Below are 23,977 nucleotides of genomic sequence, written 5' to 3'. Positions count from 1 at the left end.
ACTTTTTCCTAGAACCTTCTTATGCAGCGGGTTTCTGTACTGAAAACCCAACTTTTTCCATGAATGTTGATGAGGATGCCAGCTAACCACTGACCTGAAGATAAATGGCATTTTGTTTTTTGTCACAGTGAGCGCTTTGGAAAATGAAATGCGTGATTGAAAATTAGCGTTTCTCCTGAGGTGAAGGGCCCCATGACAAGTGGTGTTGCATGATGTGGGGCTGGCCAAAGCCTGTGTCCTATGATGCTCTCTCAATGTTGAGCCTTCAGGCAGAGACTTGGGGGGAGGCTGGACTGGGCGTTTTGGCACCAGCCTGTCACAAGGGGCCCCGGGTCCGGTGTAACCCTGTGGGTGGGAAAGGGTATTTTGAAGCAATGGCTGAGATTGCTGAAGGACAGAATGCAGGTAAATCTCACCATTTTGAAGCATCTGGAGGTGGATGTTCTCGGAACCAGAGTCAGAGCGCGTTCAGCTACTCGTTGTGAGTCATTGGTGCTTCTTGCATCTTACAGGCTTTGTCATGTGATAGGAAAGTTGATACTGATAGGGGATCAGCGCTGGCTCTCTGGATAACTCAAAGAAGAGCAGTTGTAAGAGTTTAACAGCTCAGTCTCAGAATGCTCGCTTCTTAAGATAAGACCCACTAATGGACCAGTGCGGGTAGCAGGGTGGTGGCTGGAGTCCCCGGTTGGTACTACTGCCCCACCAGCAACTCGACAGGTCCCCGGCTGCGGCCAGGAGTGCAGTGCTGGCATTCCTCCAGGACAGCTGGCATGCAATCATTGGGGTGTGGGGGTCGGTGGTGTGGGCCTCACCTCGGTGAGCTGGGGGCTGGTGCCCCATCTTCACTTAGAAGAACTTGCAGGACTGTTGGGTGAAGAGGGATATGTTTTGGTTCATGCGCACACATGTGTTGTACAGGAGTGATTGCTCAGAGGACTGGTCCAGCTGCGAAGGCACCAGTTCTCAGATTTCAGCTGGATCCCAGACACCAGCATCGTAGGTCTTTCTGTGTTTACCCGGCTTTACCACATTCTGCTCTCTGGCTCATCCACTTTCTGTGTCTTTTTCTGTTTATTTTGTAACCTTCCTTACAAGGAAGATGATTAAGGAAAATATTTGGGATGAGAAAGTTCAATTCAGAGAATTGTAAGCATAGCCCCATTGTGGGGAGGCTGGTCTCAGCAGGAAGGGGCCTGAGCCTGCCTGGCAGCTGCCTGGGTGTCCCCCTTCTCCACCTGCCTATGTACCCCAGGCCCTGGTGATCTATGCACCTCAGGCCATCAATGATCTTGTGTTTTGGGCAAATGCCAGCCACTGGTGTATATATCCTTTTAGGGTTCACATACCACTGGATCCTGCACACCCCATGCAGATGTTCTGCTTGGGTGGCATTTCTAATGTCTCTTCACACACTTCAAGTCACCAGGTCACCCGTATCCTTTAACGTCCCCAAAGATTATGGTCTCTCCTATCTATGTTTTTCCTCCCACACAACCAGCTGCTCACACCACCTCCCTGTGGACAAAGCTCCCCACCTCAATAAATGCATCAGGCCCTGGTGCCTGTGTCCAGCTGCAGGGTCTTCCTCGCCCAACACTCCTGTCAAGTTTGCACTTGGTGTAAGGAGAGGTCCTTCCCCGTTCATCCCTTTAAAGTCAGAATTGATGATAAATCAGTTTTTAAATAGCTATAGACAATGATGTCTTCTTACCTGGGAATATGTGCAAATAAAAAGTGAATCATCAAGGGAAACTTTTTTAGATAAGTTGTATGTTTATAATTTGTAGTTTATTCCTGCTTTTATAAATAAAGAGTAAATGTCATGTATTTTGATATCTCTTAGCACCTGTTTTGCTACTGATTTTCATCCTCAGTGTTTTTTAAGGTACTTTTCAATCCAAACGTGTTTATTTGTTCCTGAGTATTTAAAAGTCTACATTAAATGAATTTGACAATTCCCATTTTTCCTTTTGTTTTTCTTTTTTTTTGAATGGTTGCTTTTCTGGGAGTTGGTTTATTTGTTTTCTGACCTCTTTGACTTTTGATGTGGTCTTTTTTAAAAACAGTTTCAGTTAGTCCTATTTTTCATAGTTCAGGTCCTCCAGATTTATGACTAATTTCTTATTGCCCATGACAATCGCACATAAGTCCCAAAATTACTAGATTGATTTTGTTTTATACTTTTAGCTGTTTTTTCATGTCCAGTAATTGTTTTTTAAATGTTTCTTGTTAATGCAGATGTATCTGAAGTCATCTTTGGTATTGTACTTCCTAGCTACTGGGGAGGAGAGGAGAGCAGAATGCCAGTGTTTGGTGGTCTTTTGAGGGGGTAATGAAGATGTTCTGAAGCTGGCTGTGGTGGGGGTCACACAACTCTGCAGACGCAGCCACTTAACTGTACATTTAAAATCAGTGAGTTTTATGGTATACAAATGGCATCTCAAAGCTGTGATATTAAAAAAACATCATACCCGTTTGTTCTTGTGATACTTAGGGCACAATAGCAAACTCACTGACGTGTGTCCAGCTGCACAAGCGGGCTGAGAAGATAGCTGTGATGCTGATGGAGAGGGGACACCTGCAGGACGGGGACCACGTCGCCCTTGTCTACCCACCAGGTAAGAAACGGGGTTGTGCAGACCAACCCCTGCCTGAGGGACCCTGCATCACACCCATTGGTGCTCGATGGCCTTGCTGTGTTACCACCAAAATGGGCCCCGACCCCGGTCTGGCCCACAGGGTGGACTGTGTGCTATGTGCTGTGTGACTGATGATAGCGGCACAGACAAATCGGTGTTTCACAAAGACTTTTGTGTCAAACTTTATTAGCTATCTGAGGCAGTTCATTTAATCAGTAGTTAAATACTTGACCACTGAGTGGATAATCAGGAAGTTGAGTATAAAGACTCCGTAGAAGGATGACAGCAGTGAAGCCTCTGGGCTGCATTGGCTTCCTGTGCCTGGGAGAATGGGGCCACTGGGGGCTGTCCCTGAAGTCTGACAGATGCGTGGGGGCGGCCCCATGCCTGCCTGGCTGCTCCAGGTTGGTCATCTTGCTGCTGCATCTCACTGAAGACTGCTCCTCTCTCTGTGCAGGGATAGACCTCATCGCTGCATTCTATGGCTGCCTATATGCAGGCTGCGTGCCCATCACTGTCCGTCCCCCACACCCACAGAACATTGCCACCACTTTGCCCACCGTGAAGATGATTGTGGAGGTAATGCTGCCTGCGGGATCTGGCCCAAGTGCTGGGCTTGTAGAGTACAGAGCCTGGGCTCCAGGGCTGGTGTGGGCATCTATAGTCCCAGCGGTAGAAGGGGCCCAGCCTCTTTGTTCTAGGAGCTCGCCGTTTTGCTCTGGAATCAAGATAGCAACTTGTGCATAGAGTTAGGAGCTAGAGAGTAGTTTTGCCACAATGCATGGGAATCAAATCCACTCCCTAGAGAGGGCACCCCTCCGGACACTGGGTGATTCCCCAGCAGCCCAAGGAACAAACCAGGAGGAGTGGGAAAGTCAGACGTTTTAAAGTTTCTTTCCTCGAGACTGAAAAGCAGCCTATTCCTTTTTGAAAGTGCAGTTTGTTTTAACTTTTTTGTTTTTGCCTGGTGAAGTTTAAGAGGATTAGGATACGTTTTTCCCCTTAGAGGAGGAACCCCAAGGGGCATCACAAATGAATACTTGTCTGTAGAGGTGTCAGAGGACCTTCAGGGTTGTCACTGTGGCAGTAAGTGCTGAGGCTGTGTGTGGAGAGTGAGCGTTTCTGGAGGATGGGGAGGGTGTGGTGAGAGTGGGTAGTTTGGGTGGTGCTTTCTGAGGTGACGGCCACACAGTTGACACCACTCAGCTCTAGTAACTGCCAGGGCCTCAGTCCGCATGAGCTCTGCTCGTGTGGTCTGTGGTCAGATTCCCAGTCACATGGACTTCCGTTGGCTGACGTGGCCCTGAATGAGGCGGCTGCGCACGCAGCCTACTCTGGAGCTACACGGCTTCCACTTGGTGCACAGCTGGCACGCGAGCAGGCATAGTCCCTGTCCTTTACCCTCCTCCTCTCCGTGCCTTGTTCTCTGACCCTCAGGTGAGCCGTTCTGCCTGTTTGATGACAACACAACTGATCTGTAAATTGTTACGGTCCAGGGAGGCAGCTGCGGCAGTGGATGTCAGGGCCTGGCCCCCTATACTAGACACAGGTTGGTTCTCGAACTCACCAAAAATGTCTGTTTGCTCATCTTCTTTTCCACTAAGTCAGAGATGCTAACAGCTTGTTTTCCTTTCCAGATGATTTGCCAAAGAAGCGGCCTGCCCAGATCTACAAACCTTCCAACCCAGACACGCTAGCCTATCTTGATTTCAGTGTGTCCACAACCGGGATGCTAGCTGGAGTGAAGGTGAGAAACAGTCTGTGAGTAGTGTGCAGTTAGCAGGCCATACGGCGATGCTTAATTTTCATTCTTATGTGTATAGGGCTCTGGTGGGGCCTGGCATCGAAACACGGAGAGAGGTATATGCGTATATGTGTGTTCTGTTCAAGCTGTAAAATGTGTGACCATTTCAGTAGTTAGCTAGGCTCAGTATTTCCAAATATTCAAACAGTTTTTTTGTGTATAACCCCCTTCACTAGCCCCTAATAAAAAAACTGCTTATGTTTTCCTTTCTTGCTGGTTCTCAGATCCCAGTATCCTATTATAAAACTGTGCACAGGAGTTCCTTGCATTTTTAACACAGGTCTCATTGTAACAGGCCAGAACGCTGCTTGTTGCTGTTGCTTTTTCCCATCAAAAAAAGGAACTAGTACATGTGTCACCTGAGTTAGGACTCTCCTAGGTTAGGCAGGGTCCTCATCATGGTACTGTTGAGTTCTCTAGCCTCAGGAAGCTCTGCACCTATTATTTGCCTGATTGCCGAGCTTGCATAATTTTCAATTCTCTTGCTTGACTTTTTTTTTCCAATTTTGTATTTGTAGTAAAATACATGTAACATAAACTTACCACTTAACCCATTCAAGTGTATGGTTCAGTGGTATTAAAATCATTCACAGTTCTGTGCTGCTGTCACCAGCACTCACCTCCATAACTCATCTTCTAAATTGAGACTTGCCCCTACCTCCCAGCTTTCTGTCTCTGAGATTTTGACTGTTCTAGTACCATGTTTGCAGTCCATAGGGTTGCTAAGAGTCGGACATGACTGAACGACTTCACTTTCACTTTTCACTTTCATGCATTGGAGAAGGAAATGGCAACCCACTCCAGTGTTCTTGCCTGGAGAATCCCAGGGACGGGGAAGTCTGGTGGGCTGCCGTCCGACTCACACAGAGTCGGACATGACTGAAGCGACTTAGCAGCAGCAGCACCATGTTTACGTGGACTCATACAGTGTATGTCTTCTTGTGTCTGACTTATTTCACTTAGCATAGTTTCTTCAGGGTTCATCCATGTTGAAGTATATATCAAAATTCCTTTTTAAGGTTAATGTTTCACTGTATGTGTTTACCACATTTTGCTTATCCATTCATTTTTCAATGGATACTTGAGTTGCTTTCACATTTTAGCTATTGTGAATCATGCTGCATTGAACATGGGATGTATAAATATCTCTTCAAAACATGGCCTTTAACTCTTTTAAATATATATCCAGAAGTTGAATTGTTGGGTCAAAGGGTAATTTTATTTTGGGGGGAATTTCCATACTCTTTTCTACAGTAGCTGTCCCATTTTACCCTCTCACCAATGATGCACAAAGTTTCCAGTATCTCTACATTCTTGCCAACACTTGGAATTTATTTTCTGTTGGTTTTTCTCTTTTGAATGTCTTCTTTTTCTGTGGCTGAGCCTCATGGCTTGTAGGATCTTGGTTCTCTGACCAGCGATTGAACCTGGGCCATGGCAGTGAAAGTCTGGAGTCCTAATGATTAGGTCACAAGGGAACTCCCTGGGCATTTCCTTTTTTGTTTGTTTGTTTGTTTGAAGTAGCCTTTCTAATGTATGTGACGTAGATCACACTGTAATTTTGATTTGCATTTCTCTGAGGATTAATGATACTGAGCACCTTTTGGTATGTATTCTTTGGAGAAATACTTATTTAACTCCTTTGCTGATTTTGAATTGATAGTTTTCTTATTGGTATTGAGTTTTAGAAGTTCTCTGATACCCTTATCAGTTACATGGTCTGTCCCATTCTTTGAGTTGCCCTTTTACTCTGTATAAGTGTTAGTCACTCAGTAGTGCCTGACTCTTTGTGACCCCATGAATTGCAGCCCACCAGGCTCCTCTGTCCATGGGATTTTCCAGGCAAGAATACTGGAGTGGGTTGCCATTTCCTTCTCCAGGGGATCTTCCCAACTGGGATTGAACCTGGGGCTCCTGCACTGAAGGCAGATTCTTTACCGACCGAGCTACAAGGGAAGCCTCTTTTTACTCTATGGATAGTGCCTTTTGATGCAGAAAATTTTTTAGTTTCCATGAAGTGTAATTTTTCTGTTTTTTGCTTTTTTTTTTTAAACCAGTGCCTTTGGTGTCCTATCCAAGAAAGCATTTCCAAATCCAGTGTAGTGAACTTTTGTCCCATGTCCTATGTTTTCTTCTACAAGTTTTATTGTTTTAGGTCTTAAATTTAGAACTTTGATCCATTTTCTGTTAATTTTGTTTATGGTATTAGGTTAAGAGTATAGCTTAATTCTTTTGCATGTGGATATCCAGTTTTCTAAAAACCATTTGTTGGAAAGACTATCCTTTCCCCATTGAATGGTCTTGGCATTCTTATAAAAAAATACGTTTGATCACCCACACTTAGCATCATGTTCGAGAGTGAAAAGTTGAAAGATTTCCAGAGAAAAAGCAAGATTTCCTCTAAGATCAGGAAGCCACTCTTGTTCAGTATAGTGTTGGAAGTCCTAAGCAGAGAAATTAGGTAAGAAAAAGAAATAAAAGGCATCTAAGTTGGGAAATGAAGCATTAAAATTGTCACTATTTGCAGATGACATGGTGCTTTGTATAGAAAACACTAAAAACTCCACTGAAAACTTACAATAAATAATTCAGTAAAGTGCAAGATAACAAAGTCAATACAGAGAAATCTGTTGTGTTTCTGTACACTAATAATAGCAGAAAGAGAAATTAAGGAAACAGTTTTATTTACAACTGCATCAAAAAGAATACCTAGGAATAAATTTAACCAAGGAAGTAAAGGATCTATATACTGAAAACTGTAAAATATTGATGGAATAAATTGAAAAGGACAAATGAAAGATATTCCATACTTTTGGATTGGAATAGTTAATATTGTTATAATGTCCATACTACCCAAAGCAATCTACAGGTTCATTGCTGCTGCTGCTGCTGCTAAGTCACTTCAGTCGTGTCCGACTCTGTGTGACCCCATAGATGGAAGCCCACCAGGCTCTCCCGTCCCTGGGATTCTCCAGGCAAGAATACTGGAGTGGGTTGCCATTTCCTTCTCCAATGTGTGAAAGTGAAAAGTGAAAGTGAAGTCGCTCAGTCGTGTTCGACCCTTAGCGACCCCACAGACTGCAGCCTACCAGGCTCCTCCATCCATGGGATTTTCTAGGCAATAGTACTGGAGTGGCTTGCCATTGCCTTCTCTGACAGGTTCATTGGAGTCCCTATCAAAATTCCAATGGCATTTTTCACAGAAATAGAACAAACTATTCTAAAATTTGTATGAAACCACAAAAGACCCAAATAGCCAAAGCCATCTTGAAAAAGATCAGAGCTGGAGGCATCATGCTCACTGACATTACAAGGCTACAGTAATGCCAACAGTATGATACAGACACGAAGACCAGTGACACAGAATAGCCCAGGAAGTAAACTCACATATAATGTTAACTTGTTTATGGCAAAGGAGCCAAGAATATACGATGGGAAAGGACAGGCTTTAAGTAAATGTGCTTGGAGGATTGGACAGCCACATGCTAAAGAATGAAACTGGACCAATTTTCTACGCCATATGTAAAAATGAACTCGAAGTGAATTAAAGACTTGAACATAAGACGTGGAACCATAACTCTCCTAGGAGAAAACACAGGGGTCAGCTCCTAGACATTGGTCTTGGAGATTTTAGTTTGACATCAATAGCAAAGGAAACAAAAGTTAAGCAAGTGGAACTACATCAAACCAAAAGCTTTTGCACAGCAAAGAAAACCAACCAATGAAAAGGCAACCTAGTGAATGGGAGGAAATATTTGCAAACCACATATTGCTAATGGGTTAATATCCAAATTATGTAAAGAACTCATACAACTTAACAGCAGAAAAACGATTGCTTAAAAATGGGCAGGGGATGTAAAGAGACATTTTTCTGAAAAAGACAGACAGATGGACAACAGGTACAAGAAAATATGCTCTGCATCACTAATTATCAGGGAAATGCGAACGAAAACCACAGTGAGCTATCACTTCACACTTGCCAGGATGGCCATCATCAAAAAGACAAGAGATAATGCGTTGATGAGGTTGTGGAGAAAGAGTCTTGTGCACTGTTGATGGAAATGTAACCTGGTGTAGCCACTATGAAAAACAGTATCAGTTCAGTTCAGTCGCTCAGTCGTGTCCGACTCTCTGCGACCCCATGAATCACAGCACGCCAGGCTTCCCTGTCCATCACCAACTCCCGGAGTTCACTCAAACTCATGTCCACAGAGTCGGTGATGCCATCCAGCCATCTCATTCTCTGTCGTCCACTTCTCCTCCCACCCCCAACCTTTCCTAGCATCAGAGTCTTCCAGTGAGTCAACTCGTCGCATGAGGTGGCCAAAGCTGCCCAGATGCTCAGCTTATAGAGGTTCCTCAAAGAGTTAAAAATAAAACTACCATATTATCCAAAAAGTCCAGTACCACTTCTGGGAAAATAAAAACACTAACTCGGAAAGATGTCTGCACCCCAGTGTTCATAGAGCATTATTTTACAGTAGCCAAGATATGGAAACAGTCCATTGGTAGATGAATGGATAAGAAAAAGGAGACATGCCTGCCCACTCACCCACACCATCTATAAGCACACAGTGCAGTATAATTCAGCCATTAGAAAGAAGGAAATTCTGCCATTTGTGACAACATGGGTGAACCTGAAGGACATCATGCTGTCAGAAAGACAAATGCTATGTGATCTCACTTACATGTGAAATATTGTTTTAAAGAAACCCAGCTCATAGATAGAGAAAACAGATTGGTGATGGACAAAAACAGGTGCAGGGAGCCAAAAGGTACAGGCTTCTGGTTATAAATAAGGGCTGTGGATGTATTGTACAGCATGGAAACTATAGTTAATAGTGTACTGTGTTGCATACTTCGAAGTTGGTAAGAGAGTAAATCTTAGTAGCTCTCTTCATTAGACTTATTGTGATGATCATTTTGCAAGACATATACATATATATGTTGTGTTGTATACCTGAAGCTAACATAATGATGTAGATAGTTATACCTCAGTCAATCAGTCAATCAATTGCATGTGAAATCTAGGGAAAAATAAATTAATGGAAAAATTTTAAAAAGTCATTTCACCAAATATGTGGGGTTTTATTTCTGGGTTACCTATTCTATTCTGTTTTTCTGTGTATCTGTCTTTATGCCACTACCACACTGTTTTGATTACAGTAGCTTTCTACTAAGTTTTTAAATCAGAAAGGGTGAGTCCTCTGACTTTGTTGTTCTTTTTTAAGAAGCATCAACATTCAGGGAAATCCAGTCAGATGACTGAGCTTTTATTACCTCGGGGAAAGAGATGAGACACACCAGGAGTGAGGCCCTTCTGTCCTAGCTATAGGATCCCTGTCAAATTCTGCCCAGATGCTCTGCGCAGGTCCCTTTTACAGTTCAGCTCTGGGTGACGTGCACTCCACACTAACTTGAGATGTGTCTAAGACCGTGAACTTGGTTAAGTTTTCTGGACTGCTTTTACTTTCCTGTTCCTCTTAGATTAGTTTGGCTAGAAAGCATCTGTGAAAATTGATGTTATTAGATATAATTTTTCTGTACTTTAAAAGAATTCACATTCGATACTGACTTGTGGGACTGGCTGCTGCCTTTAGAGAAACTCTTAACTGTAGCTATGCTGAGACTGGACTTGGGTTCCCATCAAATGACAAGCTTATCTCACTGCACAAATGGGTGTGACCTTCAGCAAGTCTTTGCCGACAGGAGTCATGCGTCCAATATGCTCTACTGGTTCCTCTGCAGGTGCAGGGTTGGGTCTGGAGGTGAAGCACAAGTCGGGTGTTGTCTCGCCTGGAGAGGGCACATGATTGGTCACGTGTCCCCATGTACTGCACAGGCTGTAGTGGGGTTGCACTCGAAGCCACCATTCAAATGCAAGATGTCCCGACCTCATGGGCTAGAGTTACTAAGTCCTGGGAGACTGCGAAGTTTTGCTTGTGGCTTACTCATTGAAAATGGGAAGACTAATGAGAACCCACAGCTTACCCTCTCCTAATGGAACCAGAGCTTGGCTACAATTGTCCTGTCTTATGTCCTATCTGAAACCACCTTGGTCTGGTCCAGTGCGTTCTGTGTGGCCTGTGGTGGTACAGGAGTCCTGAAACTAGGCTCCGGCTCCAGCGCCTGACACGGCCTTGCTGTCTTGCAGATGTCTCATGCAGCCACCAGTGCCTTCTGCCGTTCTATTAAGCTGCAGTGTGAGCTCTACCCCTCGAGAGAAGTGGCCATCTGCTTGGATCCTTACTGTGGACTTGGGTTTGTCCTGTGGTGCCTCTGTAGGTGAGTTTTCTCTGTATCTCTATAATATAAGTAAATAATTCATGCATGCTTTTTCAGATCACCTGTGAGCTCAGACCTGCTCATGGGAGGGGGCTGCCTGCAGGATGTGGCTCCCTTGCAGCCTGGCTCTGCATGCTGGTAGCCAGGTAGCCATGCTCTCCAGTGTCTGGAAGGTTAGTCTCCGTAAAATTTGCTGAAACTAACAGAAACAACATCTGGGTCTGCTCTGAGAAGCTGTCTGTTGGGAGCCCATTTTCTAAGCAACTCCCAGACCTTGGGCTTGCTTCTTGCAGCTCCAAATCATTGCATATGTCCCAAGCCTGGAACTGTGACCAGGGGCATCCAGGCTCTTTCCTCCTCGGCTTCTCCCTGACTCTAGTTGGGGGAGTCCGGGAGCAGGCTTCTCTCCCCTCCTGGCAGGTATCAACAGTATGTATGGAAAGAGTGAATGCTTATTGGCGTTTTTCTCTAATTGTACATATATGTTCATCATAGAAACTTTCAGTTCAGTTCAGTCGCTCAGTCGTGTCCGACTCTCCGCGACCCCATGAATCACAGCACGCCAGGCCTCCCTGTCCATCACCAACTCCCTGATTTCACTCAAACTCATGTCCACAGAGTCGGTGATACCATCCAGCCATCTCATTCTCGGTCGTCCCCTTCTCCTCCTGCCCCCAACCTTTCCCAGCATCAGAGTCTTTTCCAGTGAGTCAGCTCGTCGCATGAGGTGGCCAAACTATTGGAGTTTCAGCTTTAGCATCAGTCCTTCCAATGAACACCCAGGATCGATCTCCCTTAGAATGGACTCGTTGGATCTCCTTGCGGTACAAGGGACTCTCAAGAGTCTTCTCCAACACCACAGTTCAAAAGCATCAATTCTTCGGCGATCAGCCTTCTTCACAGTCCAACTCTCACATCCTAGAAGAAAATACAAAATAATATAAAGAAGAAAATTAAGCTTTCCACAAGAATACAACCTAGTGAAAGTGAAAGAAAGTTAAAATTGCTCAGTCGTGCCCGACTCTTTGCAATCCCATGGACTATACAGTCCATGGAATTCTCCAGGCTAGAATCCTGGAGTGGGTAGTCTTTCCCTTCTCCAGGGGATCTTCCCAACCCAGTTCTCCTGCATTGCAGGCAGATTCTTTACCAACTGAGCCGCAAAGGAAGCCCAGGAATACTGGAATGGGTGGCCTAACCGTCCTCCAACGGATCTTCCCAACCCAGGACTCAGACTGGGTTCTCCTGCATTGCAGGCAGATTCTTTACCAACTGCGCTATCAGGGTGATTCCAATAAAGACACTATTAGCATTTTGACATATAGTCTTTCAGATTTTATTTTCTAATGTAGTGTACTACTTTTTAATAACATTTTCAAATATATGCAAGTGTTTTAAGTGTGTAGAAATGCTGTAACAAACACCCGGGCCCAACAGCCAGCTTCACATGGACTGTGTTTTGCCAGTTTTGTGTCAGGATGATGGAAGTGTTCTAGACTGCATTGTGGTGAACATTGTATGACTCTGCGAATTTGTCAAAGTTCTTTTAATTCTGTGCTTCAAATGGTTGGATATATGATATGCAAATTATACCTAAGTTAAAACTGTTTTTTTTTAAAAAGAAAACTCCTTTCCTTGAAGTAATCGAGGTGTATGGCACAGACCCTACCCTGCCCATTCAAGAGGCTAACCAGTGTGACACCACAGGGAGATAGGTGTTATCCTGAGTTGTACAACTGCCTTGCTCACGGTGCCCAAATTATGAGAGTTATCAATTCTTTGTATGTTTTATCAAGTTAATAATCTAAAATCATTGAATTATAAATGTATACCTTTATATTAGTTACCAGAATGTATTTTTTCTCTCTTCTCCTGGTCAACCGTTTTTTATTTTAATTTTTTAATTTCAGTTCAGTTCAGTTCAGTCGCTCAGTCATGTCCGACTCTCCGCGACCCCATGAATCACAGCACGCTAGGCCTCCCTGTCCATCACCAACTCCCGGAGTACACTCAAACTCATGTCCACAGAGTCGGTGATGCCATCCAGCCATCTCATTCTCTGTCGTCCCCTTCTCCTCCCGCCCCCAACCTTTCAGAGTCTTTTCCAGTGAGTCAACTCGTCGCATGAGGTGGCCAAAGTATTGCAGTTTCAGCTTTAGCATCAGTCCTTCCAATGAACACCCAGGATTGATCTCCTTTAGAATGGACTGGTTGGATCTCCTTGCAGTACAAGGGACTCTCAAGAGTCTTCTCCAACACCACAGTTCAAAAGCATCAATTCTTCGGCGATCAGCTTTCTTCACAGTCCAACTCTCACATCCATACATGACCACGGGAAAAACCATAGCCTTGACTAGACGGACATTTGTTGGCAAAGTAATTTCTCTGCTTTTTAATATACTATCAAGGTTGGTCATAACTTTCCTTCCAAGGAGCAAGCGTCTTTTAATTTCATGGCTGCAATCAGTATCTGCAGTGATTTTGGAGCCCAAAAAAATAAAGTCTGACACTGTTTCCACTGTTTTTCCATCTATTTCCCATGAAGTGATGGGACCAGATGCCATGATCTTTGTTTTCTGAATGTTGAGCTTCAAGCCAACCTTTTCACTCTCCTCTTTCACTTTCATCAAGAGGCTTTTGAGTTCCTCTTCACTTTCTGCCATAAGGGTGGTGTCATCTGCATATCTGAGGTTATTGATATTTCTCCCAGCAATCTTTTAATTTAGGTTTTCTTTTTCAGAGCACTATTAGCTTCACAGCAAGATTGAAGGGAAAGTGCAGAGATTTTCTGTTCCACCCGCCCCAACAGGCACAGCTTCCCCATTATAAGCATCTCCCACCAGAGTGTATGTTTTTTACAAACTAGGAACCTACCTTGATGTGTTATCATCCCAGAGTCTGTAATTTACATCAGAGCTCACTCTTGGTGTTGTAGAGAGCCCAGAAACAGACTCATGTAAGTACAGTCCTTTGATCTTTGACAGACGTGCAAAAACAGTGCAGCCATACAATGGCCTTTTCAACAGATGGTATTGGAGCAACTGGACACCACCCCCGCCCCCTGCAAAAAAATGAATCTGCACAGAGGCTTTGTGGCCTTCTCAAAAATAGATCAAAATACATCATATACCTAAATGTGAAACATAACTATAAAACTCCTAGATACTTGGGAGAAAATCTAGATAATCTTGGGTTTGGTTATAACTTTTCGACACACCTCCAAAGGCTTGATCATGAAAGAAAGAATTGACAGACTGACTTTATTAAAATCAATTGTCTCTACTCTGCAAAAGGCACTGTCAAGAGAATGGGAGCAGGCCAGAAACTGGGAGAAAATGTTCCCAAAGTGTTTTTAAACTGTTCTGTTCTTTTTGAAGTTAAGATCTAAACTGAAATAGTTGAAGTTCCGGAAATTTGCAGGAAATAATTTCTTCCCTATAAGCAATCTGCTATTAAGTTGGAAAATATAATAGCCAGTGCCAGGAAATAAGTATTGGTTAATAAATGAAACAGCAAGCAATCAACTTTTGTTGGATTGAGACAAAAGGCAAGTAGAAAATTGGTGAATCAGGTTTTCTGTTGTCCTCTATTAGGATTTAGTAGCTCTTGCCTGGAAACTCCCATGGACAGAGGAGCCTGGTAGTCCATGTAGTCGCGAAGAGTCAGATACGACTGAGCGACTTCAATTTAACTTTTCACTTTCCTGCATTGGAGAAGGAAATGGCAACCCACTCCAGTGTTCTTGCCTGGAGAATCCCAGGGACAGGGGAGCCTGGTGGGCTTCCGTCTATGGGGTCGCGCAGAGTCGGACACGACTGAAGTGACTTAGCAGCAGCAGCAGCAGCAGCAGCTTTTTTATTAATGTTGACTTCCATTTACAGAAGTGAAGACAGAGGTGAAACTATGCTTAATTTCCACAGGTGTGCTTAGTTTCTCTGACCTTGAACTCCACTGGACCCCACCTTTTCATGCCCTTAGTAGTCTGATCAAGGAAATCTTTTATCTTAATGTGTATTCTTAAGAAAGCTAGTAATAGGTGATTTGCTTTTTGTTTTCTTCATTTTGGGTCTCCTTTTTTTGGGCTCCAAAATCACTGTGGATGCTGATTGCAGCCATGAAATTAAAAAACGCTTACTCCTTGGAAGGAAAGTTATGACCAACCTAGATAGTATATTAAAAAGCAGAGATATTACTTTGCCAACCAAGGTCCGTCTAGTGAAAGCTATGTTTTTCCCGTGGTCATGTATGGATGTGAGAGTTGGACTGTGAAGAAAGCTGATCGCCGAAAAATCGATGCTTTTGAATTGTGGTGCTGGAGAAGACTCTTTGAGAGTCCCTTGGACTGCAAGGAGATCCAACCAGTCCATTCTAAAGGAGATCAATCCTGGGTGTTCATTGGAAGGACTGATGCTAAAGCTGAAACTCCAATACTTTGGCCACCTCATGCGACGAGTTGACTCGCTGGAAAAGACTCTGATGCTGGGAAAGGTTGGGGGCGGGAGGAGAAGGGGACGACAGAGAATGAGATGGCTGGATGGCATCACCGACTCTGTGGACATGAGTTTGAGTGAACTCCGGGATTTGGTGATGGACAGGGAGGCCTGGCGTGCTGTGATTCATGGGGTCGCAGAGAGTCGGACACGACTGAGCGACTGAACTGATGATAGGATTTAAAAGGAAAATGCTGATAACAATATGGAAATGATAGATTGTCATAATTAAGAAGTGTGTTGTTATAGGGTGTTTATGTACATTTTGGTTCCCTAACACATGGGACTCCAGTGTTGTTAACTGAGCTTGGTATGTGCCGGAAAATGGGAGTCCACAGTGACAGAAGTGTGTAAGCTGGAGTTGGAACAGAAGCCAGGCAGGGGTTCTAGTTCAGGTGGCCTGGTTCATCCTGATTCACGAATGGGTTGAATAACATTCGGTGCTCATGGAAACCTTCAAGCCTTGTTTCCTGGTTGATAATTATGACTTGTATGGTGCACAATGTGCAGGGTTGTTAGATCTTGGGCTCTACCTGGCATTGATCCAATTTTGGCCAGGATTGTTCTTTTAACATCCATTTAGCAGAGATAAATTTTTTCATTATTTTTATTTCTTCCTGCTTAATGCTGCCTTGAGGATTCTCACTGAAGTTGGCACCTGAGCTAAAAAGAAAGCTCTAATTCAGGGTTACTCCACACATGGTCTGTAGGCTGATTCTGGAGCACCACATTGCAAAGGGCAGAGGGTGTGTTGGTGCCTGTGGCACTAAACACCAAGGAGTCGTCCACTCGGGGGCTGCCGCTCGTGTTGGTGTGCTCAGGGGCAGGGGTCTCCCTTAGTTCTCACGGCCCCTGGAAAGAAGACGAGTGCTCCAGGCAGGGTCACAGGACCTGTGTGTGTGAGGGGCAGCCCTGGTGCACTGTAGATCTAGGCTCCTCTTCAGACCTCAAGTGTGTATTCTTGAAAAGCTGATTAGTTAGAATTGAGAAAACAAGTAGGATGTGCCCATTTCTCAACCAGATGGAAAAACTGATTATAAAGCACTGCAGTGTTGAATATAAGAACTTTTTGGATAAAAGCATGTTTTCACAAACTGCAGTGCTTGGCTCCATTTGTGCAGAAGTGTGTTGGATCCATTTGACTTGCAGTAAGTAGCTATTTGACTAGAATGTCAGTATTTGTAATACAGATGTGTTTGCTGTAGTGCTGTTTGATTTCTTAAATAACCACCATATTATAAAGTCATCCTTAAAGACCTCAGTTTCCGAAGGACAGATCTTAGAGAAAAATTGACAGAATTTTGAGTGTTACAATTATTGGAATGGCCTCTTACTGATTTTTATATAATGACTATAAAAATAATTTTTATTCGCTTCCATAGGGCTCCAATGGAATGTGCAGTTTTGCATATTATGTGAATAACAAAACTTTCACATCAGCAGGATTTCAGAGGAAATATTTGCAAACTTTCAAAGGAAAGTTTGGGGTATTAGAATCCTATATCCTGAGACCAGGATGTACTGAGACCAGTCAGTACATCCTCAGAACTCTTGGATTCCCTGGTGGCTCAGATGGTAGAGTCTCCCTGCAATGTGGGAGACCTGGGTTCAAACCCTGGGTTGGGAAGATGCTCTGGAGAAGGAAATGATGACCCAATCCAGTATTCCTGCCTGGAAAATCTCATGGATGGAGGAGCCTTTTGTTCTGATGGGTGGGGCTATGCTTAGTAAATCTTTAATCCAATTTTCTGTTGATGGGTGGAGCTGTGTTCACTCCTTGTTATTTACCTGGGGCCAAACTAGGTGGCATCAGAGGGCAGACACACTGAAATCATAATCACAGGAAACTAGTTGATCTGATCACATGGACCACAGCCGAATGTGGTCCACTGGAGAAGGGAATGGCAAACCATTTCGGTATTCTTGCCTTGAGAACCCCATGAATAGGATGAAAAGGCAAAAAGATAAGACACTGAAAGGTGAACTCCCCAGGTCAGTAGGTGCCCAATATGCTCAGTTCAGTTCAGTCGCTCAGTCGTGTCCGACTCTCCGCAACCCCATGAATCACAGCACGCCAGGCCTCCCTGTCCATCACCAACTCCCAGAGTTCACTCAAACTCATGTCCACAGAGTCGGTGATGCCATCCAGCCATCTCATTCTTGGTCGTCCCCTTCTCCTCCCGCCCCCAACCTTTCCCAGCATCAGAGTCTTTTCCAGCGAGTCAACTCGTCGCATGAGGTGGCCAAAGTATTGCAGTTTCAGTTTCAGCATCAGTCCCTCCAATGAACACCCAGGATCGATCTCCCTTAGAATGGACTGTTTGGATCTCCTTGCAGTCCAAGGGACTCTCAAGAGTCTTCTCCAACACCACAGTTCAAAAGCATCAATTCTTCGGCGATCAGCTTTCTTCACAGTCCAACTCTCATATCCATACATGACCACTGGAAAAACCATAGCCTTGACTAGACGGACCTTTGTTGGCAAAGTAATGTCTCTGCTTTTCAATATATTATCAAGGTTGGTCATAACTTTCCTTCCAAGGAGTAAGCGTCTTTTAATTTTATGGCTGCAGTCACCATCTGCAGTGATTTTGGAGCCCAAAAAAATAAAGTCTGACACTGTTTCCACTGTTTTTCCATCTATGTCCCATGAAGTGATGGGACCAGATGCCATGATCTTTGTTTTCTGAATGTTGAGCTTCAAGCCAACCTTTTCACTCTCCTCTTTCACTTTCATCAAGAGGCTTTTGAGTTCCTCTTCACTTTCTGCCATAAGGGTGGTGTCATCTGCATATCTGAGGTTATTGATATTTCTCCCAGCAATCTTGATTCCATATGCTACTGGAGATCAATGGAGAAATAACTCCAGAAAGAATGAAGCGACAGAGCCAAAGCAAAAACAACACCCAGTTGTGGATGTGACTTGTGATGGAAGCAAAGTCCAATGCTATAAAGAGCAATGTCTCATAGGAACCTGGAATGTTAGGTTCATGAATCAAGGAAAACTGGAAGTGGTTAAAGACAAGATGGCAAGAGTGAATGGTGACATTTTAGGAATCTGCGAACTAAAATGCACTGGAATGGGTGAATTTAACTCAGATGACTGTTACATCTACTACTGTGGGCAAGAATCCCTTAGAAGAAATGGAGTAGCCATCATAGTCAACAAAAGAGTCCGAAATGCAGTACTTGGATGCAATCTCAAAAATGACAGGATGATCTCTGTTCGTTTCCAAGGCAAACCATTCAATATCATGATAATCCACGTCTGTACCCCAACCAGTAATACTGAAGAAGCTGAACAGTTCTGTGAAGACCTACAAGACCTTCTAGAACTAACACCTCAAAAAGATGTCCTTTTCATTATAGGGGACTGGAATGCAAAAGTAGGAAGTCAAGAAACACCTGGAGTAAAAGGCAAATTTGGCCTTGGAGTGCAGAATGAAGCAGGGCAAAGGCTAATAGAGTTTTGCCAAGAGAATGCACTGGTCATAGCAAACACCCTCTTCCAACAACACAAGAAAAGACTCTACACATGGACATCACCAGATGGTCACTACCAAATACAGATTGATTATATTCTTTGCAGCCAAAGATGAAGAAGCTTTATACAGTCAGCAAAAACAAGACCAGGAGCTGACTGTGGCTCAGATCATGAACTCCTTATTGCCAAATTCAGACTTAAATTGAAGAAAGTAGGGAAGACCACTGGACCATTCAGGTATGACCTAAATCAAATCCCTTACGATTATACAGTGGAAGTAAGAAATAGATTCAAGGGATTAGATCTGATAGACAGAGTGCCTTATGAACTATGAACAGAGGTTCGTGACATTGTACAGGAGACAGGGATCAAGACCATCCCCAAGAAAAAGAAATGCAAAAAAAGCAAAATGACTGTCTGAGGAGGCCTTACAGATAGCTGTGAAAAGAAGTTAAGCGAAAAGCAAAGGAGAAAAGGAAAGATATACCCATCTGAATGCAGAGATCCAAAGAATAGCAAGGAGAGATAAGAAAGCCTTCCTCAGTGATCAGTGCAAAGAAATAGAGGAAAACAATCGAATGGGAAAGACTAGAGATCTCGTCAAGAAAATTAGAGATTCCAAGGGAACATTTCATGCAAAGATGGTCACAATAAAGGACAGAAATGGAAACAGAAGTAGAAGATATTAAGAAGAGATGACGAGAATACACAGAAGAACTGTACAGAAAAGATCTTCATGACCCATATAATCACGATAGTGTGATCACTCACCTAGAGCCAAACATCCTGGAATGTGAAGTCAAGTTTTGCCTTAGGAAGCATCACTATGAACAAAGCTAGTGGAGGTGATGGAATTCCAGTTGAGCTATTTCAAATCCTGAAAAATGATGCTGTGAAAGTGCTGCACTCAATATGCCAGCACATTTGGAAAACTCAGCAGTGGCCACAGAACTGGAAAAGGTCAGTTTTCATTCCAATCCCGAAGAAAGGCAACGCCAAAGAATGCTCAAACTACCGCACAATTGCACTCATCTCACACGCTAGTAAAGTCATGCTCAAAATTCTCCAAGCCAGGCTTCAGCAATACATGAACCATGAACTTTCAGATGTTCGAGCTGTATTTAGAAAAGGCAGAGGAACCAGAGATCAAATTGCCAACATCCACTGGATCATCGAAAAAGCAAGGGAGTTCCAGAAAAGCATCTATTTCTGCCTTATCGACTATGCCAAAGCCTTTGACTGTGTGGATCATGAGAAACTGTGGAAAATTCTTCAAGAGATGGGAATACCAGACCACCTGACCTGCCTCTTGAGAAATCTATATGCAGGTCAGGAAACAACAGTTAGAACTGGACATGGAAAAAGAGACTGGTTATAATTTGGGAAAGGAGTACGTCAAGGCTGTATATTGTCACCCTGCTTATTTAACTTATATGCAGAGTACATCATGAGAAATGCTGGGCTAGATGAAGCACAAGCTGGGATCAAGATTGCTGGGAGAAATATCAGTAACCTCAGATATGCAGATGACACACCGTTATGGCAGAAAGTGAAGAAGAACTAAAGAGCCTCCTGATGAAAGTGAAAGAGGAGAGTGAAAAAGTTGGCTGAAAGCTCAACATTCAGAAAATTAAGATAATGGCATCTGGTCTCATCACTTCTTGGCAAAGAGATGGGGAAGTACTGGAAACAGTGAGAGACTTAATTTTGGGGGGCTCCAAAATCACTGGAGATGGTGACTGCAGCCATGAAATTAAAAGATGCTTGCTCCTTGGAAGAAAACTTATGACCAACGTAGATAACATATTAAAAATCAGAGACATTCCTTTGTCAACAAAGGTACATCTAGTCAAAGCTGTGATTTTTCCAGTAGTCATATATTGATGTGAGAGTTGGACTATAAAGAAAACTGAGCACCAAAGAATTGATGCTTTTGAACTGTGGTGCTGGAGAAGACTCTTGAGAGTCCCTTGGACTGCAAGGAGATCCAACCAGTCCATCCTAAAGGAAATCAGTCCTGAATATTCATTGGAAGGACTGATGCTGAAGCTGAAACTCCAATACCTTGGCCACCTGATGCTAAGAACTCACTCATTGGAAAGGACCCTGATGCTGGGAACAATTGAAAGCAGGAGGAGAAGGTGATGACAGAGGATGAGATGGTTGGATGGCATCACTGACTCAATGGACATGAGTTTGAGTATACATCAGGAGTTGGTGATGGACAGGGAGGCCTGGCATGCTTCAGTCCATGGGTTCACTAAGAGTTGGACATGACTGAGGGACTGAACTGAACTGAAATTAATCACCAGCTTGTAGCATTTGATCTCAGAGCAAATGCTTTCAACTGTTCACCACTGAGTATGTTAGCTGTGGGTTTGTTGTATAAGTCCTCCATGCCTACTTTCTGGAGTGTGTGCTTAGTCACTTCAGTTGTGTCCAGCTCTCTGCAACCTCGTGGACCAGGCTCATCTGTCCATAGGATTCTCCAAGCAGGAATACTGGAGTGGGTCTCTATTCCTTCTCCAACTTTCTGGAGAGTTTTAAATCATAAATGGATGTTGAATTTTACCAAAAGATTTTTCTGCATCTATTGAGATGATCATGTGGTTTTTATTCTTCAATTTGTTAATATAGAGTACTACACTGACTTGAAAATACCTAAAAATCCATGCATCCCTGAGCTGAATTTCCCTTGATTGTACTGTACAATCCTTTTAATACTGTTGGATTTGGCTTGCAACTACTGGAGCTCAGAAAGTTAATTCAGTAAATTGGCAGGATACAAAATCAATACACAGAAATCTGTTGCATTAACAGTGAAAGGGCAGAGAGAGAAATTAAGGAAACAACCCCATTTACCATCACATCAAAAAAAAAAAAAATACTTAGGAATAAACCTCCTAAGGAGGCAGAAAGACTTGTATTCTGAAAACTGTAAGATGCTGATGAAAGAAATTGAAGAAGACAGAAACAAATGGAAAGATACACTGTGTTCTTGGACTGGAAGAATCAGTATTGTTAAAATGACTGTACTGCCCAGAACAATCTACACATTCAACACAATGCCTATCAAATTACCAAGGGTATTTTTCACAGATCTAGAACAAAAAATTTTAATTTGTATGGAAATTTAAATTTGCAGGAAAACATAAAAGACTGAATAGCCAGAGCAGTCCTGAGAAAGAAGAATGGAACCAGAGGAATTAGGCTCCCTTGCTTCAGACTATACTACAAAGCTGCAGTCATCAATACTGCAGTATGTGCCAGTATGGTGCTAGCACAGAAACAGAAATATAGGTCGATGGAAGCAGGATAGAAAGTCCAGAGATAAACCCATGCACCTGTGGTTAATTAATCTAGGACATAGGAGGCAAGACTGTCTATACTGGAGAATAGGTAGTCTCTTCAGTATGTGGTGCCAGGAAAACTGTACAGCTACATGTAAAAAAAAAAATGAAATTAGATCATTCTTTAACAACACAGGCAAAAATAAATTCAAAAGGGATTAAAGACCTAAACTTAAGACCAGAAACTATAAAACTCATAGAGGAAAACATAGACAAAACACATCAATCGCAGCAATATCTTCTTGACTCCATCTCTTGGAGTAATGGAAATTACAACAAATGTCCTAATTAAACTTGAAAGCTTTGACACAGCAAATGAAACCATAAACAAAATAAAAAGACAACATATTGACTGGGAGTAAATATTTGCAAATGATGCAACCAATGGGGATTAACCTTCAAAATATGCAAAGAGCTTATGCAGCTCAGTGTTTTAAAAAACCCAATCAAAAAATGGACAGAGATCTAAAATTGCATTTCTCCAAAGAAGACAAATAGATGGCCAACAGGCATGTGAGAAGATGCTTAATAACATTGCTAATTGTTAGAGAAATGCAAATCAAAACCATAATGAGGTATCACTTCATACAGTCAGAATGGCCATTATCAAAAAGTCTATGAATAATAAACTCTGGAGAGGGTGTGGAAAAAGAGGAACCCTCCTACAGTGTTGGTGAGATTGTGAATTTGTGCAGTCACTATGGAGAGTAGAGGTTCCTTAAAAAAAACTATAGATGGAGTTACCATGTGATCCTGCAGTTCCACTTCTGGGCATCTATCTGGAGAAAACTCAAATTTGAAAAGATATATGTACCCCTGTGTTCATTGCAGCATTGTTTACAGCAGCATGGAAATTTACAAAGACAGGGAAGCAACCTAAATGTCCATTGAAAGATGGATAAAGACAATATGGTATATATCAGTTCAGTTCAGTTCAGTTGCTCAGTCGTGTCCGACTCTCTGCGACCCCATGAATCACAGCACGCCAGGCCTCCCTGTCCATCACCAACTCCCGGAGTTCACTCAAACTCATGTCCACAGAGTCGATGATGCCACCCAGCCATCTCATTCTCTGTCGTCCCCTTCTCCTCCCGCCCCCAACCTTTCCCAGCATCAGAGTCTTTTCCAGTGAGTCAACTCATTGCATGAGGTGGCCAAAGTATTGCAGTTTCAGCTTTAGCATCAGTCCTTCCAATGAACACCCAGGAATGATCTCCTTTAGAATGGACTGGTTGGATCTCCTTGCAGTCCAAGGGACTCTCAAGAGTCTTCTCCAACACCACATTTCTACACAAAGGAATATTACTCAGCTCTAAAAAAGTGAAATAATGCCATTTGCAGCACCATGGATTGATCTAGAGATTATCATGCTAAGTGAAATAAGCCAGAGAGAGAGATACCATATGACATTGCTTATATGTAGAATCCAAAAGAAAAAAGATACAAAGGAGTTTATTTACAAAGCAGAAATAGACCCACTGGCATAGAAAACAAACTTAAGGTTACCAAAGGGAATAGTGGTGGGGAGAGGGATAAATTAAGAGTTTGAGATTAACATATACACACTATTATATATAAAATAGGTAACCAACAAGGAAGGCCCTGCTGTATAGCACAGGGAACTATGCTCAATATTTTGTAATGCCATATGAGGAAAAAGAATCTGAAAAAATACATCTGTGTGTGTGTATAACTGAATCACTGTGCTGTACCCTGGAAGCTAACACAGCTTTGTCATTCAGCTACTCCATCCAGGCATCCACGGGGCTCAGATAGTGAAGAACCCGCCTGCCATGTGGAAGACCTGGGTTCAGTCTCTGGGTCGGGAAGATCCCCTGGAAAAGGGAGAGGCTACCCACTCCAGTATTCTTGCCTGAGGAATTCCATAGACAGAGGAGGCTGGTGGGATCCAGTCTGTGGGG

At 43.2% G+C, this 23,977-nt stretch overlaps 1 protein-coding gene across 5 annotated transcripts in view; it reads left to right on the top strand.

Moving 5' to 3' along the window:
- DIP2C (DIP2 acetate--CoA ligase C (putative)) overlaps positions 1-23,977 on the top strand; it is a 311,707-nt gene that overhangs the window by 246,443 nt on the left and 41,287 nt on the right. For all 5 annotated transcript variants that reach the window (XR_008686670.2, XM_055431717.2, XM_055431748.2 and 2 more), the window contains 5 exons: positions 2,498-2,621; positions 3,100-3,221; positions 4,080-4,191; positions 4,280-4,389; positions 10,601-10,731. Coding sequence is in view for 4 of the 5 variants with exons in the window: in XM_055431717.2 (XP_055287692.1) it covers positions 2,498-2,621; positions 3,100-3,221; positions 4,080-4,191; positions 4,280-4,389; positions 10,601-10,731 (599 nt within the window). In the remaining variant the exon portion in view is untranslated. The remainder of the gene's footprint in view (positions 1-2,497; positions 2,622-3,099; positions 3,222-4,079; positions 4,192-4,279; positions 4,390-10,600; positions 10,732-23,977) is intronic.

The sequence above is a fragment of the Moschus berezovskii genome, chromosome 15, assembly GCF_049115385.1.
Source record: "Moschus berezovskii isolate FMDL1 chromosome 15, NW_MosBer_1.0, whole genome shotgun sequence".
Taxonomy (NCBI): domain Eukaryota; kingdom Metazoa; phylum Chordata; class Mammalia; order Artiodactyla; family Moschidae; genus Moschus; species Moschus berezovskii.
Note: the sequence above shows the minus strand (reverse complement) of the source record. Positions and strands in the feature narration are given on the sequence as shown.